The sequence below is a fragment of the Dreissena polymorpha genome, chromosome 13, assembly GCF_020536995.1.
Source record: "Dreissena polymorpha isolate Duluth1 chromosome 13, UMN_Dpol_1.0, whole genome shotgun sequence".
NCBI lineage: Eukaryota > Metazoa > Mollusca > Bivalvia > Myida > Dreissenidae > Dreissena > Dreissena polymorpha.
Window position 1 is genome coordinate 48,237,956 of NC_068367.1, and position 12,759 is coordinate 48,250,714.

Below are 12,759 nucleotides of genomic sequence, written 5' to 3' on the forward strand. Positions count from 1 at the left end.
TTGTGTATGAGTAGTTTATCTTATATAAGATTTATGCAACGGGCATCGCATTGCGTAATGGTGCGCATCGAATTATGGAAATGAAGCGCAGTTTTTCGTTTTAATGGGAGAAGAACGCATGTCATGTAACGGAGTGTTTAAAATTGCCTGATGTTACAAAAGGTGCTTTTAGGACTCATTTCATTTGAAGATATAGATGTGTTTTATTGCATAATTTGATTTTTTGTCTCTGTGTTAAGGTTATAAAAGATATGTTGTCTTTGTTCTGATGTTATTAGTATTAACTTTTTTTTCCAATGTTTTTTTTTGTTTTTTTTTTTCGACCGCCCGATGGACCATTTTCAAAATAATTTTTGTAAACCAATAAAAAAAAAAGTCGTGGCCTAAAACTTAAAAAAGCCAAAAAAAATAGAAGAATTTTGCCATAGCAAGGCAAATTTGGCTAACAAAATTTTTGGGCCAGGGGAAGCCCTGAAGTTGTATGCCTGCTATGCTTACCTGAATAAGGTTCTCTCTTCGTTTAGGGTCCATAGAGGCCCCTTTCTCTGAAGAGGAGGCCACAAGAAGATAGCGCTGAAATTAAAAAGGTCACCTTGGCAATGGTAAAGTTATAGGGCTGAACAACAAAGGATTTTAATTACAGTATTTAACCTGGGTTTGCAGACACTTAATTGTGTTGGCTTATTATCAAAAGCCCTTCTGAAAAACTGATAATAAATATGTAATTGACAAAAACACAAATAACGTCACATTGAAGTTCACATTAATGTGATTTTTGGGGGTCCAAGATGTTAAGTATACCCTTTGTATTAAATGATCTATTATGTGTTTAAAAAATTATAAAATAAGAAACAAAATTGCAGACTTATGAAAATAATTCAACCCAAAAAATAGAATTTATGAAATAGGTAAATATTATTTTTTGACCAAAAAAAATAAATATTGAAAATAAGAAAATTATATAGTAAAGGCCTTATTAACTTCTTCATAGTTTTCTTCAAAGAAGTAAGTTGAGCATTGTATGCCTAGTGTTTTGTAAAATAGAAAATTGCAGATGTGACTGAAGAACATAAAAAAAAAATGTGCTGTGTTTTTTTACACCAATATGGGAATGGGTCAGGGTCCCTTTGGATTGGGAAATATCGCATTCTTTTGAGTAAAATTTGGAAATTAATGTTCTTGATTTTATGCTTACAAATACTTTGAAATTGATAATAACAGTGATTTCAATAAGGTTCAACTTATGGAGCTGGGTTGGAGATAATTGACATGTTTACACTTATTAAAAAACAAATTGGTACTATTTGGGAAAAATATACTTTTTTCCATCGCGAATGGGTCCCTCTACCAGACCCAAATTTGAAAGAAAAAAACACACACTTTTGTTTGACTCAATAATCCAGTTAACACCAGAATGTACATCTATGTTACCAGGTCTATATCTCCCTGTTACCTGCAGAGTGCAGACACGCATCAATTTTCCAATGCTTTATAGCTAGACAGACACAGGGGTAAGTACATAACTAATAAAGTGAATCCAACTAGAGACAGAACCTGCTCTGTCAAGGTCATTTTGTTCTTTTCTATACATTTTAGTTGTGTGAATATGAAACTGTTTTATTTTCTTATTTTCAATACTGTTAATAGTGGATAAACAATAATGGTTTAGTTGCAAGGTACATGATGGATGAACAAATCATTTTAACCCCTATCTGAAATATGTAATGCTTGGGACTTAACACGTAATTTTGACAGGACAACGAAGTGCATAAGGAAAGCATAACTAAAGAGTTGAATCTTGCATAATGATTGTTTTTGCTTGCATTTTGTTTTACAATCTGCATCATCACTGTAAGATCCCCAAAATGGCTGATGCTTTGTTTGTTTTCATTATTTGGAATATAATGCCATGTTCAACAGTATTTCATCACATCCTGGCGGCCAGTTAACCTACTAACACTTCTCCTGGGTACCCAGTTAGCTAGTTTTCCAGTACTTACAGCACTTACTTATGCCAGTAACTGGACAACTGCCCTACTTGAACCAGAGAAAAGGAAAAAAAATGGCCTTAGAAATACTCTCAATACTAAACTGTACACAAATTATGTGATTGGGTAGGGAATTGAACCTGGGATCCTAGGAATTGCTGTTCAGTGCTCCACCAACTGAGCTAACCAGCTTCTTTTCACTCATTAAAATCAGACACTTTCTATCTGAGAAATACTATTAGCCGCATCATGCAGAAATGAGTCTTAAACCTTTCCCTCTCAGAAGCAAAGTGACAATGGCTATGTGCAAACAGTCACTCGCAGTCTGTTCCGGTTTTATGCTGTTTGCTGCTCATCAGTATCTAAGGGTTGGAAATAAAGCCTTTAAAACTTGAATCTAGTAAGAAAGGTCTTTAATTAAAATCATCTTTCAAAGAAACTACAAATTCGTCAAAATACATATGAGCCGCGTTCTGAGAAAACTGGGCATAATGCAAGTGCGTAAAGTGTCGTCCCAGATTAGCCTGTGCAGTCCGCACAGGCTAATCAGGAACGACACTCCGCTTTTATGGTATTTTAAGTTTCAAGGAAGTCCATCCTTACCAAAAATCAAGTTTAAGCAGAAAGTGTCGACCCTGATTAGCCTGTGCAGACTGCACAGGCTAATCTGGGATGACACTTTATGCACATGCATTGAGCCCAGTTTTCTCAGAATGCGACTCATATCTAAGTGGGACAGTTAGCGGCCAGCATACCTCATTACCAGCCTGTGCATCTGCTCAGTCTGATCAAGAGCTACCCTGTCCTCTAATGACACCACAAAACCTAGCATAACTTTTATTTGGATGCAAAGGCTAGTCTTCGATGGACACCTATGCCATAAGACCCATTTTCGAATTACACAGCTCTTATGTTAAAACCAGTACTGTACTATACCTCTGGAGACTTGAACAGGTCATTCTTGAGCGGTCTCGTCTCAAAGAGGATCTGATTCTTGGTATCGCGGGTCCACATCACCATGTTCTCTACCAGGGTATCATGGTCTTCCAGCACACGCTCTGTAGGAGACAGATTTGATTTGTGTTTGTTTAAATTTTTTGCTCTGTTTTCATGCTTTCAGTCATATGAGCCTCATTCTGAAAAAACTGGGCATAATACATGTGCGTAAAGTGTCGTCCCAGATTAGCCTGTGCAGTCCACACAGGCTAATCAGGGACGATGCTTTCCGCCTAAACTTGATTTTCTGTAAGGAGGGACTTCTTTGAAACTAAAACTACCATAAAAGCGAAAAGTGTCGTCCCTGATTAGCCTGTGCGAACTGCACAGGCTTATCTGGGACAACACTTTACGCACATGCACTAAGCCCAATTCTATCTGAACAAGACACATATCAAGACTGTTAGTTTAACTTACTTCCACTGTTCCTAGGCAGGTTGTTTTACCAGAACTTTTTGCGCATAATAATGCAAATAACAAACTAACTTCCTAACCCTTCCCATTCAAATGATGTGACCAGGCCAAGAATCAAACCATCTTTCCTCTGATCTGTAGTCAAGAGCTCTCCTTACCAGCTAATATAGTTACATTTGTTTCATTTCATGCCACAATTTTTTTGCCTAGATATGGTAAAGACAAACATTGCCACCAAGTAAGTCACACTTGAGTAATTTTCAGTATTGACAAGGTTTTTCCAAGATTTAACCTGGTGACTTAGTACTTCATCTACTTAAAATCAGAAATTGTCAAGATAAAAATTGTGACATGGCAAAGATATATCAAGATTAAATCATTAATGTCACTTCTAGAGTCAAAACAAGGATTTTCAAAGATTAAACTAAGTGACCTTGTTTTTGAACCCAAATGACCCAAACTTGTACTGCTCCTACATATTGTCGATATAACCATTCTAAAAAAGTTTCATCAAGAAAGAGTAATAAATGTGGCTTAAAGAATGGTAACTTTATGGCTCATTTCAAACCAGATTGAAACTCGGCCTATTTATTATTAAATAAACATTCTAACAAATGTGTGACACATCTGCTAATTCATGACAAATTCTGACATGTGCACAATATGAGCATCAGTACATGAAGTATTAAAGAAAACATTAAAAAACAAGATGTGTTTGTGAAACACTATGTCCCCCCCATATATTTGACCTTTGACCTTGAAGGATGACATTGACCTTTCACCAGTCAAAATGTGCAGCTCCATGAGACACATGCATGCCAAATATCAAGTTGCTATCTTCAATATTGCAAAAGTGTATATTGAATAAGCAATTTTGACCCATATATTTGACCTTTGACCTTGAAGGATGACCTTGACCTTTCACCACTCAAAATGTGCAGCTCCATAAGATACAAATGCATGCCAAATATCAAGTTGCTATCTTCAATATTGCAAAAGTGTATATTGAATGAGCAATTTTGACCCATATATTTGACCTTAAAGGATGACCTTGACATTCACCACTCAAACTGTGCAGCTCCATGAGATACACATGCATGCTAAATATCAAGTTGCTATCTTTAATATTGCAAAAGTTATGGCAAATGTTAACGTCTGACGCAAACCAACAGACAGGGCAAAAACAATATGTACCCCACTATAGTGGTGGGGGGCATAAAAACAATCCAAAGTGTGACAACCCTTCTTACCCATGAAGAGTTCCGGCATGTGCTCCACCACAGCCAGGTCAAGGTCAAGCCTCACGTGGTTCTTGTCTGCCAGTGTGGCTATCACCTCCAGTATGCTCATCTTCTCGTCTACCATGATGCTCTTGCTGCTGCCGTCACAGGCAAACGCACGCACAAACAACTGAAAAAGGCGCGTTCAGCAGTAATATCATGCGTTATCTTACTTCATACAAAGAACATGTTCCAGCTGTGTTTCTGTCTTCATAAACATAAAAAATAATATGCAAATTTGCATGAAATTAAGTTAATTCCACTATACAAAATTTTGAGACATGGTAAGGCCTCAATTAATGTCCTTATTTTTAAATTGCAGAACCCTTCAAATAATCTTTCAAATATTGGTTCGTACTATTTAATATTCCTTTAGATATCCATAAATACTTTGTGTCTTTTAATAATTAAGTTTTTTACTTAGCATTGGATACCTGAGATAAGTTATATCTTCCAAAAATGTGCTCTAAAATAAAAAGTTATTGCTCTTTGATAATTATACGTCACTTTTCATGTCCGCACAAGATCTCAGACACGAAAAATCTGAATTTGATGAAACTTGATAGGAAGCTTGGTGATAGGATTGACATGCACATCCTTGTAAGGCAGTTATTGCCCTTTGATATTTAGCATATAACCATTTCTAATGAGTTCAAGGTATCTGTGTCAGACCAATGGAATCGTCCGACTTTGATGAAATATTACAAGCAATATTCCTACAGGGCTTAAGTCATCACTTAATGTAACATTCTTTGGCTTCAGTGAATTTCAGAGAGTTATTGCCCTTGGAAATAATAAATCATATCGTAACAATTAACACACGCATTGACCCCCAGCATCTTAGGGGAGCATCCAAAAGGTTCACTGATATCCTGTTTAAAATGTTCAATGAAGATTTATTTGCAATTCTTTCATATTTAATCTTTATTAAAGTGGGACATTTATTATTTATCTTTCAGAAATTATAAGACAAACAGTTTGGCCAATCTCATTACTATGTTTTTAAATGCTTGTGAAATAATACTCAGATTAAAGCTCTTACCAATTAAATATGTATGACCTACCTTTTTGATTTTTGCTTCTTTGATTTTTTCTAAAGCTATTCTAATTTTCTCTGCTTTCAATTTTGCCTTTTGTTCCTCCTGCAAATACATAATAATCTGTCACTGCATGGTCAGGACATTTGATTTAAATAACTGACAATTGGCCACATAAAAAGTATCATTTTCTATGCATCCAATGAAAATTATTGTGCTTATCAAAGTTAAGCAGATTTTGGATTAAAATTACTGCCTCTTCATTTATAACCAAAAAAAAATAACGAATAGAGAAGAATTGTGCTTTTTTTTTCTTATGGTGAAACTGAAATGCATTGCAATTTTTGGTAATTGATTTTTTTTTCTGTTTTCATTTGTTGCTGTTTCCATTGTGTCATTTGTCACTACATATGTATTGTAAATTGTAAGATAATTATATTCAGTAATTAAGAAAACTGATCCTTAAAAATGTGCACTTATTTGGACATCTGTTAGTTTTATTTCAGCTGCCATCTTGGAAAACCACACTCAATGCATGTGTATTCAGTGTCTTCCAACCACACTCAATGCATGTGTATTCAGTGTCTTCCAACCACACTCAATGCATGTGTATTCAGTGTCTTCCAACCACACTCAATGCATGTGTATTCAGTGTCTTCCAACCACACTCAATGTATGTGTATTCAGTGTCTTCCAACCACACTCAATGCATGTGTATTCAGTGTCTTCCAACCACACTCAATGCATGTGTATTCAGTGTCTTCCAAACCACACTCAATGCATGTATATTCAGTGTCTTCCAAACCACACTCAATGCATGTGTATTCAGTGTCTTCCAAACCACACTCAATACATGTGTATTCGGTGTCTTCCAAACCACACTCAATGCATGTGTATTCAGTGTCTTCCAACCACACTCAATGCATGTGTATTCAGTGTCTTCCAAACCACACTCAATGCATGTGTATTCAGTGTCTTCCAAACCACACTCAATGCATGTGTATTCAGTGTCTTCCAAACCACACTCAATGCATGTGTATTCAGTGTCTTCCAACCACACTCAATGTATGTGTATTCAGTGTCTTCCAAACCACACTCAATGCATGTGTATTCAGTGTCTTCCAAACCACACTCAATGCATGTGTATTCAGTGTCTTCCAACCACACTCAATGCATGTGTATTCCACTGGGGGCTGACGAGGTCAAAGCGTAGTCCGTTTCGCTACGACGTCGAGTATATGTTTTACTACGAAAACATTGTTTAAATACACATGACATCGAGAACGGATAAGTCGAAAATTGTGTTTAAAACATGTAAGATTATGATTTTGTAATAACAAAACTCTGAATTTAAGCACAATGTCATTTCATAGGTCTGTTACATCAAATTATAATCCAAGATGTGTCTGGTTTATGCGGTTAAACATGAAATAGACCGCTGATTTATCAAACCGAAGTCAAGTTTCACTTTAAAAAAATGCAATTAAGGTTTACAACTGTGTTTAATTGACACAATTTTACAATTTCCATATTGATCTATGTATTGTTAAGCCACTGGGGTGTTTAGAAATGTGTAGGGTGACCCAGTTATCAGAAATAAAGGCTACATATTATTATAAGGCATGATCATGTCTCTGACAGCATACGTATATGCCTCGCTACGACAACGCTTTAGCGTGCATGCGTTTCTCACAGAAGACGTATTGGTTATCTCTCAAAGGCAAAATAAAGAAGAAAAAAATTAATACAGAGTCATGGAGTGGCTGGATGTTTCCTTTGAGACAGAGGTAGTAACAACGGCACAACATGATCCGAAGCGCACAGTCGACATGGTTATGCACATAATTATGATATAATTACATTCACGACTAGGCCAAAGGAAACGATTAAAATCGAAAATCCATATATAAGATGACAGTTGAGAGTCGAGAACCTAATGTCGTCGGTCTCAATAAAAATGACGCATCTTCACCTTTTGACAATCCCTTATACATTCATTTTGATAGAGACCAACGATAGGTTTTCAGCATACGGTACTCTTTATCAAATGACATTCGATTCTCGTTATTCCCAACTCGCTTATCACGAAACTCTGCTTATGTCAAAGTAAATCCCATGTTCCAACTTCGATCATTATTTATCTCATACGGATTTTGATTTTTACATTGTATATATCAAAGCGATTTTCTTGAAAATCGGTAATCGTCAACTAATTTTGAGGTGAATTTCATGTTCGTATACATGATTGTACCTGTAAAATCCACACCTGTAACAGCCGTAAGGTGTGGAAAGTAGGACCCCAATCGCACAAATCCGCAATTGCATAATCAATATATTGTTGTAAAGTTGTGGCAGTGGGTTTCTGTCACAGGTTATTGTTAACTGCGTACATGACGGCCGGTTAATTTACTTCATGTTACAATGCGGTTAAGGCCCAGTCTCACTATGATGCCGGCGGAGCCCCAGTGCGTGATCAGGCATCTACCGGGATGAACCGGGGCCCTACCGGGATGAACCGGTGCTCCACCGGGATAAACCGTGTACGACCGGGGACAACCGGTGCTCCACCGGGAAAGTATTAAAATGTTTAATACCTCCGGGATGAACCGGGAGTCACCGGGTAGGACCGGCAACGACCTGCGTGGCACCTGGAACAACCGGGACTGTACCGGGAACAACCGGGACGGCACCTTAGCTCCAACGGGGCCCAAAACCACCCCGGCAGAGCTACGGCATCGCCCCGGTGAATGCCGGCAGAGTCCCTTTATAGCTACGTTACATAAGTAAACCGGTGCTCTGACGGCACCGTCCTGGTTGTTCCCGATGCAGTCCCGGTTGTTTCCAGTGCCAAGCCGGTTATTGCCGGTCCTTCCCGGTAACTCCCGGTTCATCCCGGAGGTATTAAACATTTGAATACTTTCCCGGCGGAGCCCCGGTTGTCCCCGGTTAAACCGGGGCGTTGCCGCAGCTCTGCCGGGGTCTGATGCCTGTATAACCCCGGTGAGTGCCGGCGTAGTGACGGTATACCGGGGCTCTGCCGGGACTCTGCAGGCTTTCACCGGGTTCAACCTTTTCGTTTGGATGTTCATGCGCACAGTGAAGCACGGCATCTTTTGCACTGGGAAATGGCAGTCTGCAGTAACTGAAAACTGCATGTGATATGTCCAGAAATGGATACAGAAACTTCGTTGAGCAACCTATACATTATATTTGTACTTCGTTGCGCAACCAATACATACTCTGTGCGAAACCTTTACATAAAACGACTTGTAATTTCCTTCGAAACAAAGAATTTGCATAATTAAAATATATGTTCGTAACCTGTTTTGTACTTTAAAATGTGTAATGTACACTGAATCGAAGTAAAATATAGTTTTATTTAATTTAAGTTACCGTAATTGGCTATTTTAACAGAATAACCACCTAATGCATTGCTTCAAATCAAAATATTTCGATTTTAGCTCAAAATAAACTTAAAGGTTGCAACTACGCGCATTTGTTATTAGTTTGTTATTGAAAATAAGTACCTACCATTACTGGATGTTCCGTTCTCTAATCCATAAACACCAGAAAATATGAAACTCGCCTGATTAAGTAGTGTATTTGCACCATGTTTTCGTAGTAAAACATATACCAGACGTCGTAGCGAAACGGACTACGCTTTGACCTCGTCAGCCCCCAGTGTATTCAGTGTCTTCCAACCACACTCAATGTATGTGTATTCAGTGTCTTCCAAACCACACTCAATGCATGTGTATTCAGTGTCTTCCAAACCACACTCAATGCATGTGTATTCAGTGTCTTCCAACCACACTCAATGCATGTGTATTCAGTGTCTTCCAAACCACACACAATGCATGTGTATTCAGTGTCTTCCAAACCACACTCAAAGCATGTGTATTCAGTGTCTTCCAAGATAAGCCTGTTCAGTAAGGGATGACACATTTCTTCTTGTTGGAACTTTTCTTTAAACAGAAGTGTCTCCTATTTTTTTTATCTAGGCTGAAAGTATAAGGCTTATATGGAACAATACTTTAGTAACATGCAAAAAGCACCATTTTCCCATAGCATGTCTCAAATGTTAAGGAAAAATAATGGGAGAATATTGTAGCGGTGCGGTCTCGTTCGCTTACGCAAGTGTACCAGTCACGGGACTGTTACGAGTTATGTTACATTGTGAGCACTTATGTAATACGGAAACATTTATGGAGTCTAATTAAAGAACGCTTATTTCCTGTCAGGATGACACCACTGACTGGTTGTAATTCAATTAACTAAAGGCGTCCAGTCAGATACGCCTGAATACACTCAAAGAATTAAATCTATAAGTGAAAACCAAAGCAGCTTTAACGAAAATAACTAACTTTTATTCTAAGAACTAGTAAAATGAAGAACAATGACACAGAATTAAGAACAGGTACAAGCCAAGTCTAAAGAATCTAAGTATCGTTAAAAATGAACAAAATACAGCAAATACCTTAATGAAGTTAAAACAAAAGAAGTTCACAATCTGTCAAAAACTGATATAATTATAAGTTACTGTAAGTCTAGAAGTTGCTTCAATAATCTAGTTTAGAAAATAGGTCTAACTTAATCTGAAGAACACAATTTATGGAGAGTGGGAAACTCCAGTGAATCAAATGTAAAAATAGAAGAATTTACTTAATTTATTTACATAAAATAGTCTTTCTAATTTAGAAAATACCAAATAAAAATAATCTAAATAATAACAATAATTTGGCAAATAATGCCAACATGTCTTGATGCTGGTGTTACAATAATTTAGAGTTTAATTAATTTCCCACCTTTTTCTAAGAATTGTTACCTTTTCAAGAAAGCATCAAAAAGTGATTTATACAGCCAAAACAGCTTATTTATACAGTTCTGAGAGCACTGGCAGAACAGTCTATTTTCCCTTGGAAAAGTCTATTTACAGACATTTTGATTGTGATAAAACAATAAGTACATATTTACACAAGAAAATTATATCTGAGATATAAATGTCATCATATTAGAAAAATATGCATTTTAAAGTATTAGACCTTAAAGTGTTTTGAAACCAGGGGTCTAACAAATTCCAGAGTTGATCTAAAAATAGATTAGGGAGACTGAGTAACCAAGTTAAACAAGGGAGTTAAATAGTGCAAACTTATGTATTGGTCTTTATTTTAGCTATCTCTTAGTTGATAGGCGTAAGTGCTAATGACTAACTGTTAATTATGAAAAATCTGTGTTATGAAAAATGACATCATGTAATTAAAGTAACATAATAATGACATAATTAAACTAAACTTTACTACAATATTAAGAGCCATGCCTATAGATACCACAAACAACTTTGAAGGTATACAATAAAGCTTTAGATAGATACTTTAACCCTAATAGCTGGCTATTTATTTCTTCTAAAAATGCTATTTTATGAACATATGATCGCCTTTACCTATTGCACGGACTCTAGATAAGACAGATATGAAACGGACCGTATCGGCAAATATCTTGTCGTAACTTAGTCACGTGACCGGTAGCTATCGATTAGCATACATCGAAGCGCCATACATCGAAGCGCCAATGTTATACATTTTGATGTACCCACTAACGTCTTTTTTTTTTAATTATACTTTCATTTCTCGGCCGATTTTTACAAATTATGTATCATTAGAAAGCCTCCGTTACGTAGTTTTCAGATATATAAATTTATTTAATGTTTTTCTTCTGATTTGGGCTGTGCCCGGCGAGTTATAACTTAATCTTTTGCAAATATCACACCGTTTTAGAATCTAAATTTACGGATGACATGTTCGTACTTTATACTGATTTGTAGCGTTTATATTTTGAGTTCAGTTTTAAAAATTACATCTTGCTTAGGAGAATAGAATTCTGTATAGGAATAGAAAAAAATGATTTTTAAAATGAAGGTAAGTAAGGAATGAATGCGTACGAAATGCAATTAATTCTTCAGACAAAGCATGCAATACATGCAGCAATATCAGAGAAAACACTGGTTTATCACCTGAACTGCCACACAAATGTCTGCATCATTAACAAAATCTGTACCAGTACAAGTGTACTATATATACACTCTCTTCTGCAACCTATTCTCAGACATCATGAAAACAATTATTTCCTTGCACAAGAAGAAACATAAAGGTTATTACCTAAAGCCACTAATTCCATCAAATTTTGTGGGGAAAACATATTGGAAAGCATTTCAGTGCATTCACTTGCATTATCCAACAAATCGTGATTACATTCCATCATGCATATGTTCATGTTTGAAGTTTCTCTGGGCTTGTCATTACTGTAGATGTATCAGAATTCAGTTCTCTAGAGAACATGTTCACCTTAATTGTTCACAGTATTTGTATAGTTTGCAGTTTATGAGGTCCTTCTGCACCTAAGGCAGCATTATGTGTCTGTTTTTATTTGTTCGAAGGGAAATAAACATTACAGTTTTAATATTCACACAAATCACCTCCCTTTGACCCAAAATAAGATTATAGTCTGCCATCCGATTTTTGCACCACAAAAATCAGACAACTTTATGTTGCAATGACGTCAATCTTGGAAACATAAGAATGATAAATGAAGATATGGTTCCTGTCTAATCTTATTTGAGATATACAGTTTACACTTTCTGTCTTTACTGATACTTACTATCTCGCACTCTAGTAAAACTGTACCGGTATATAGAGAGACTCAAGTAAAACATTTAATAAGTTAACAAAAACAATATTGAAACTATGGGCAACAGCCTACAAGATTAAACAAGGGCTGTTTGTAAAACATGCATGCCCCCCATATCGGTTGTCAGTTGTAGTGGCAACCATTGTGTGAATACGTTTTTTGTCACAATGACCTTGACCTTTGACCTAGTGACCTGCAAATCAATAGGGGTCATCTGCCAGTCATGATCAATGTACCTATAAAGTTTCATGATCCTAAGCTTAAGCATTCTTGAGTTATCATCCGGAAACCATTTTACTATTTCAAGTCACTGTGACCTTGACCTTTGACCTAGTGATCTGAAAATAGATAGGGATCATC

At 36.6% G+C, this 12,759-nt stretch overlaps 1 protein-coding gene across 5 annotated transcripts in view; it reads right to left on the reverse strand.

The window, feature by feature from the left end:
- Positions 1-12,759, reverse strand: part of LOC127854804 (ras-associated and pleckstrin homology domains-containing protein 1-like) — a 143,949-nt gene that overhangs the window by 43,252 nt on the left and 87,938 nt on the right. For all 5 annotated transcript variants that reach the window (XM_052389851.1, XM_052389850.1, XM_052389853.1 and 2 more), the window contains 4 exons: positions 5,743-5,820; positions 4,649-4,808; positions 2,925-3,046; positions 499-573 (listed from right to left, as the gene is read on the reverse strand). In XM_052389851.1, the coding sequence (XP_052245811.1) occupies positions 499-573; positions 2,925-3,046; positions 4,649-4,808; positions 5,743-5,820 (435 nt within the window). The remainder of the gene's footprint in view (positions 1-498; positions 574-2,924; positions 3,047-4,648; positions 4,809-5,742; positions 5,821-12,759) is intronic.